At 57.0% G+C, this 7,393-nt stretch overlaps 4 protein-coding genes across 4 annotated transcripts; 3 read left to right on the top strand and 1 right to left on the bottom strand.

Annotated features, from left to right (window-relative positions):
- Window positions 1–411: 411 nt before the first annotated feature.
- On the bottom strand, window positions 412–2,169 carry GNI_114250 (major facilitator family transporter; the record flags this gene model as incomplete). The annotated part of the gene is made up of 2 exons (XM_011133318.1): window positions 412–1,125; window positions 1,249–2,169. 2 exons carry the CDS (start codon window positions 2,167–2,169, stop codon window positions 412–414), a joined length of 1,635 nt encoding a protein of 544 aa, XP_011131620.1.
- Window positions 2,170–2,788: 619 nt separating this feature from the next.
- On the top strand, window positions 2,789–3,775 carry GNI_114240 (kelch repeat protein; the record flags this gene model as incomplete). Its single annotated transcript, XM_011133317.1, has 1 exon — window positions 2,789–3,775. One exon carries the CDS (start codon window positions 2,789–2,791, stop codon window positions 3,773–3,775), a length of 987 nt encoding a protein of 328 aa, XP_011131619.1.
- Window positions 3,776–3,919: 144 nt separating this feature from the next.
- GNI_114230 (hypothetical protein) lies at window positions 3,920–4,483 on the top strand (the record flags this gene model as incomplete). Its single annotated transcript, XM_011133316.1, has 1 exon — window positions 3,920–4,483. One exon carries the CDS (start codon window positions 3,920–3,922, stop codon window positions 4,481–4,483), a length of 564 nt encoding a protein of 187 aa, XP_011131618.1.
- Window positions 4,484–4,997: 514 nt separating this feature from the next.
- GNI_114220 (protein kinase domain protein) lies at window positions 4,998–7,184 on the top strand (the record flags this gene model as incomplete). Its single annotated transcript, XM_011133315.1, has 1 exon — window positions 4,998–7,184. One exon carries the CDS (start codon window positions 4,998–5,000, stop codon window positions 7,182–7,184), a length of 2,187 nt encoding a protein of 728 aa, XP_011131617.1.
- Window positions 7,185–7,393: the final 209 nt, after the last annotated feature.

The following is a 7,393-nucleotide window of genomic DNA, read 5'->3' as shown; positions in this document are numbered from 1 at the left end:
GGGGGGGAGGGGGTGCCAATCCGCTTCGAATGATCCAGGCTCCAGTGAGTGATCCAGACTGCAGTGATTCGTCCAGGTTCCAATGAGTGGTCCAGGTTCCATTGAATGGTCCAGGCTCCAATGAGTTATGTCCCTTCCCCTAGCGGCCGGGTTGCAGAACCAGGGAGCCAGGCGGCCACGGCTATCTCGGACGCGAGATGGGACAACGACAACAACAAATTGGGTCAGCCGTCGCAACCTCCGTCTCGTGCTAGCGCGGAGGTGTTGACTGACAAAACTGTCCGGACTGTCACCACACCTGGAGTCCTTCCAGGACTCAGGCAGGGGGTAGCACCGCCCAAGGCCGGAATATGGCCGCTCGTGGCCGGGGGTATCACGTGCGCCCACGACGGCAGGGTAGCTATCTCGAAATTATGGTTTGTCGACAGTGTCTCGAGCAATGCTGTTCATTGATTGGTTCATTGGTTGGTGGTTTGGTTCCGGGGTTGGTTCCGGGGCTGGTTCCGGGGTTGGTCCATCTCCGGGGTCAATGTCGAGTTTCAGGTGACTAGGCGAGGTGCACAGGGGCTCGAGTGGGTTAACATGATGTGAGAATTGGTGGTGTTCAAGGTATCCTGAGTGGTCATGTAGGGATTGCCTCGGGTTGCCGGGAGAAGGGCGTTCGGTGCTTCCAGCGTTCAGTAGCCCCTGCAGCTCATAAGAGGCGGACTGGCAGTGTTCGGCGGAAAGGCAGTCTGGATGGGCGTGGAGATCTGAGTGTTCATTTACGATTTCACGGACATCAGATTTAAGAGTAATGGGTTGATCGGAGCAGCCGCGGTGCCGCTTCAGTTCCATGTGCAGCCACAGACAGGCGGGCAAACACACGAACGTGGCTGACGCGAGTATAATCGACGCCGTCCGCGGCCGGTCGAAATAGTTGACCAGATTGGTCGCGAGGACGCCGCCGCCGCCGATGGCTCCGGAAACGCCCACCAGGGTCCCGTAATACTTCTGAGGGAACCTTTCCTGTACAAACGAATACTTGATGGTGTAGGCGTACGACATCGCCATGTTGAAAATCATCACCGATAAGTATTGTATGTTCCCTTTCCCAACAGGAACGAGGTAATAGATCAAGGAATACTGAAGGCAAGCGCGTTAGTATGAACAGGAGGAGGGTATGAACAAGGGGGGGGGGGAGTATGAACCGGGTGGTCGTGTCAACGGGGGAGGGAACGAACCGGGTGGGCGTGTGAAGGAACGTACCATGAGTAAAAGGACACTGATAATGAAAGGTGTCTTCGTGTAGTCAGTGATTCGGCCGATAATGATGGCCCACACGGCCTGGGTGGGCATCGTGTAGCCGAGGAATTCAGAGATAGCCACGCCTAGTTGGCTCCTCAAAATCATTTGCCAGTAGGAGGTCTGGAGCATGAGCACGATGCTGAGTAGGTTCATGACCACGAATGGCAGGGAGCCGAGGTACTTGAGCAGGCGTTTGGCGGAGAAGGGTTCTTGGGTGGCGTCTTGGGCAATGGCTTGGTTTCTATGCCTTTTGAAAGGCAGAAGGGCGAGGTAGGGTATGGAAATGGGGATCCAGATTCCGAGCAAATAGCCCCACCAAAGTTGTTGGAAGGTCCAGCCAGGGTGGTGTTTCCACAGCAGCCACATGACGGGCGGGATGACGGAACTGAGGCATTGACAAGCAATCACGTAAGCGGCAGTGGTCGCCGCCGCACTGGGGAAGTAGTCTTCCAAAGTCAGGGCAGGAAATCCGATCAGATTTATGGCGATGCCTGAGACAGCGAGCGCAGCAGCGTACATGTTGTGCTTCTGTGACGAATACACGAGCATGGTATACGCCAGGAATCCGATTGTGCTCCCCAAGAATGCACACACTCTAGGGCCCACCCAGTCCAGCGCAACTCCCGCAACCACGCCCCCTGCCAGCTCAATACCTGAGGCGATCGGTAACAGCGAATTCACTGCCTTCTCCTGCACCGCACATGTGTACAAACCCGGCAACTCCGCGTTCTCCTCCACACCGTCCGTACACCTCCAGGCAAACGCCCCACCCTTGAGCAAGATCAACGAAAACTGCTGCCACCCTGCAAACAGGCAGGAGGTCAACGTCACCGCCAACCCGTAGACAACCACCCGCAACCAACGGTCGCACTGCCGCGACATCACACACTGTCGCCGATCCTTCTGGTCAATCAAAGCATCGGTGATAGCTTCATCCACCTACGCAACAATGTGTAGTACCCACCCACACGCACAAGGACCCAAGGGATGGGAACGCCCAAAGGATGGGAACGCCCAAAGGATGGGAACGCCCAAGAAGTGTGAAGACTCAAGGGGTGGGAACGCCCAGGAGGCGCGCGGGCCAATGTCACCCAGGGGGGCTGGAACCCAGCGGGGGCAGAATCCCCAACTCGGTGGATAAAGCACTATCGTGGTGAGCTATTACCCCTCTGTCGTCAGACATGAATGGTTTTTGGTCGGTCCAAAATGGACGTAATTAGCGGATGGAGTTTTCCTCAAGCTGCACCCTTAGAGCTCGGCTTGTTCCGCAGGTTCCACGCTACATGTACGAACGGCCAATCGATCTACGTGTTTGGAGGGGAAACTAAGGTCACCAATACAGATGGAACGAGAGGGCCAGTCAAAAGGTTGCTGAACGACTTGTTAATGTACAGCCCAGGTAAAGTATACACCTTTTCCTGTGACCGAGTTTTACCAGAAGGTTACTCAACACAAACGCACGCTGTAATCCCATCAAAACCGACCACGTGGTGGAAAAGCCATGTGGTCGAAAAGACCGTGTGGTGGTAAGCCTGTTGTGTATGTAGATGAGGATGTGTGGACGGTGCTAAATGACGGGTCGGAAGAGGCTCCTTCTCGGCGCAAGGGAGTTCCTTTAGTGTACAGTGCGCAGGACCAGAGTCTGTACTTGTTCGGGGGTGCTGGTCCGGGATTGAACTTTAACGACCTATGGAAGTTTGACTTAATCGAGCGTCGATGGTACAACGAATCGACGAAGTGCATGGACGCCTGGAGTGGTCACCACAGTGGGGAAGACGTTCCGTATCCGGTGCCGCGAGCGTACCACGTGCTGCAGATATTCAACTCGAAGCTGGTGGTGTACGGCGGGTACGGCGTAAATGACGACTCGGAAATGTATTGGGAATATGACCTCCGGACTCACCAATGGAAGAATGTTATATTTAGGGACGCCAACCCGGGCCTGAGGTTCGGACTGGCGGCCTGCATCCACAACGAGAGTCTATACATTTGCACAGGCCAGCTGCAAAGTCGACTGGTCTCCAGCACGCTGTGGCGACTGGACCTGCGCTCCAAGACCTGGCAGCAGGTAGTGGCCACCGGGGCGCCGCCTACGCCGCGAACCTACGCTGCTCACACGCTCCTTCGGCCCCACGGACGCTGGCTCATCCACGGCGGCTCCTCCTCCGACACAGTCTTCAACGACACCTACGAACTAGACCTAAACACCTTCCACTGGCACCCCTCCCTCATCCTCTGCACTCCACCGACTCTAGAGGGGCACACCCTCGACGCCTTGCAGACCCAGTGGGAGTCCACTTGTCTCTTCCTCCTCGGCGGTGCAACCAGTGGACCCATTGTACCCTCAGGCCCCATCGCCAGATGCGACCTCTTCCTACGCGGCCTCTCCTCTCAACTCAAAGTGGAAGATTTCTGCATCAGGCTTCCCATCGTCGCCGATATGCTCTGGGATCTCCATCGATCCAGGATAGCCGCGCAGGAAAAGTAAAAACACCATTTCCAAACAAACACATTTCCGCCACTCACCACCTGGACCAATCACCACCGGACCGCAGCGCAGCATTTCGAACAGTCTCCAGCGATGACCTATCATGTCCTTAGATTGAACAACCTAAATGCCCATGCCTCTGAGATGGAAGAAGAGAATGGCCGACTCCGACAGCAGCTGCTATCAAAAGGCAGTCTGAACCTCCTGCGGCAGTCTCTGGAGACGGCACTCAAATCGCTGGAAAGGCTCACTGGGCGCCGTGTGGGAAGGTATGGAGCCGATGTCGTAGACGACCATACTTTAGTAGACTACATCACTCAGTTATCCGCTGCAATTATGCACGCTGCTTCAGAACTCGAGCGACGGCCCCAAAACACTGGGTCTCGACGAATAATGGAAAACGCAGGATCATTAAGCCAAAAAGGTTCACGGTCCTCCAATCAGATCACCTCTCAGGAGAACCGGCATCCGACTCCAGCGTCTGTCGAACTGGGTAGCGACGACGCCAGGTCTAGAAGGTCAGCTGCTTCGTGTGGACCAGGGTTTCACCCAATCGGTCTGAGCGCCACCGGGCTGAGCGCAAAGGGCTTCGAGAATCGTCCAAGGAGCATCACTCGCGCCGTACTATGTGGTACGGGCATGCTTAAGCTGATGCCAAAAAATCAAGCTCCAATCACGGCAGATGCGAGCACCAGAGCGGACTCTTAGAAATGTATTATAATCAGAGAGATAACCCTTAATACCTCCTCTGATACACATACCAGCGGTCGTTGAGCAGACATGCAGGTCTAAGGTGCCGGGATCCCGATTTCCAGGCTCTCGCCGACACTTTCAGGGGGCGCGCGCCATTGGTTCTGCCAAGCCAATGCTTCATCCAAGGAATTAGAGCGCGCAAGCCTTGTCTATAGTTGATCATGATATTTGGATCCTTAGACTCGGCGTTGTATATTTCACATAGTTTATGTTGCGCACACGTGTGTGCGCGCAAATAGATTAACGATCTGAAGTTCTCAAGAGCATTTCCAGGCCCTCGGAAACGGTTTGGTGGCTTCTGTTGAAGCCCAATTGACAGCAAGAGTTCTGGTTTGAACAAACGGTTGTGGACAGCAACTGTGCAGCCGGTGGCCCAATGAGTGAGAAAAGACCCTGTACAGCGTTGCAAGGTATACCGACGAAGTGTCGTATGAGAAATCGCACTTGAACGCTGACACATTCAATCAGTATGTTCACGAATTGGACGCGTTATGCGAAGTTCGGCAATGATGTGGATAGAACTCCTCCAACTCCAAGAAGGAATTTGGCATGTGCGAGTCCCTCGACCGCTCGCCGGTCATCAACCTTAAATTACGCTGAATCCATTATTTTGAATAAACCAAAGGGGCGGCGACTTGGTGATGGCGTGAAATTGAGTGGGACGAATGAATATGACGAAACGATCCGCAGACTCTCCTGGGACGCTGCGGAAAGCTTACTGGCGGCTGGTCCTATGTCGGCGGACTTGACCAGAGTGCCGCCTCGGCCCAGGATCCGCGGGCCGGCGACGTCGGCCGTGCCCGCGTACCAGCTGCTTCTGCCGCAGCGTTCCACACCGATGGATCAGCAGGAAGATTCCATTCACTTTCCGAATGAGGAGGAGGCACCGCCATACCCGACATGGACGATGTCGGTGGGGATCCCGCAGCCCCGCCGAGGGATGCCCGATCGGAAGAAGTCCGAGTTCGTCTCGAGCCTGATTCGGCAGCCCGAGATGCCCGCCCGCCGACGGTATTCGGACTACGAAGGACAGCGCGCAGACGGGATGCTGAACGTGCCGGCGATTATGGTGGACCCGTATTCGTCCTCCGCACGCGAGTTCATTGCCAGTCGCCAGTTGCTCTTCCTCACGCGGAGGCGGCTGCGGTCGGCGACGCACGAGCCGCACGTCTGGATCGTGAATTACTATGGCCGCGCAGCGGCCAAGGCGATCCACTCGAAAATCGTGCCCGGGGCGTCGGTGGCGTTGGCGGACACGGCGCTGTTGGCGCACCAGCACGCGCCTTCGCTTCCGACCAAACTAACGCGGCTATTGGGGTATTTGGAGGTGAATGATAACATGCCGGTGGTGGAGCGGGCGAAGTTGCGTTTTGCGCGGCTTATTGGTCGTGGCGGCACATCAGCGGTCTACTCGGGTGGGTTGGAGGTGGGTGCGGAGACGGCTTTGCCGGTGGTCGCGAAGATTTTGAACCCGAAGCATTGGAAATGTGCTTTGGCGGAGCTGGTGGCGTCGGCGGCCACTTGCCACCGTATGACGGAGGGCGCCTGGATCGTGACGGACCGTGCGCGGCGGTCGCGAGGCGAGTCGTCGCCGACGAGCGCGAGCAGCCACTCGGGCGGGGGCGGTTTGGACGAGAACTGTCCTTTTGTGCAGGGTGGGGTTTGGTTGATGCCGACGGAATTGCACCTGTTTTGGGATGCGGACAGCCCGCAGCCGGGTCTGGCGGGGACGGCGGAGGGTTGGCGTGGTGAGTTAAAGAAGCGCTACGACCAGCCGAAGTTCGCGACGACCGAGTTGCCAGCGCTTTGTTGCCTGATGCTGCGCAACTCGGAGGACGGTGTGCCGCTGCTGACTTGGCTGAACACGGTCTATGTGAAGCGGCGCTGCAAGCCTTCGCACGAGATGTGCGTGTACTTCGCGTACACGGTGATCACGCTCGTGCGCCAACTGCACTCCTGCGGACTGGTGCACGGCGATATCAAGCCGGACAACTTCGTGTTGCTCTCGTCGGCGGCGCCTTTTTCGGGCAAGCGCATCTTCGGCGACGTGCAAATCCCGCACCCGTTGCTGGGCGACGCGCTTGTGTGCCCGGTCACGGTTGCAGGCATCGATTTCGGTCGCTCGCTCGACGTGAAGGAGGCGCTGCGCGACGTCGTCTTTGTCGGCGACACGCAGGTCTCCGACTTCCGCTGCCCCTCCATGCTCGAGAGCCTCAGCTGGGAAACACAAATCGACTTGACTGGACTCGCCGTCACCATTTTCACTATGGTCAGCCTCAAGTACCCCAAGATCCGCAAAAAGAAACTCGACGCCGCCGCACCCGCTCCACTCAGCGTCGGCGACGCGCGCGGCAAAGTCAGCCACTCCTATTGGTTCGGTTCGCGCGTCCGTGGAGACCTCAAACAAAACGAGTTCTGGCTCGGTGTCCTCGACCGCCTCATCAACTTCGATCCTTTCCACACCTCCGACGGACACACGCTCCTCGACTCTTGCCTCCTCCTCCGCCAACTCGAAAAGGAACTCCTTGGCCTCTTCGAAAACCACCGCCTGGACATCGGCGCCAGCTACGACGTGCTCTACGCCGAACTCCAGGACATGAAAGACTTCATCGTCGACTACCAAAAACGCGGCGGAACCTCGGCCGTCATGATCTAGTCACTCGCCGCAACGGACTGGGCGGAACGGTCTTGGGTGGAACGGGCTAGGGCGGAACGGACGGACTAGGCGGATCGGACAGGGCCGGAAGGAGGGATTTGCTTGCCCCGTCTTCTTGTCGCCCCACTAGATGTCCGACTAGTTGTCGTCCAGATCGATGAAGGCTTCTTTGAGAAGCTACAAAACATGACCAGGTGAGCGCAGGGGGG

The sequence above is a fragment of the Gregarina niphandrodes genome (genome assembly GCF_000223845.1).
Source record: "Gregarina niphandrodes unplaced genomic scaffold scaffold00026, whole genome shotgun sequence".
Classification (NCBI taxonomy): domain Eukaryota; phylum Apicomplexa; class Conoidasida; order Eugregarinorida; family Gregarinidae; genus Gregarina; species Gregarina niphandrodes.
Note: the sequence above shows the minus strand (reverse complement) of the source record. Positions and strands in the feature narration are given on the sequence as shown.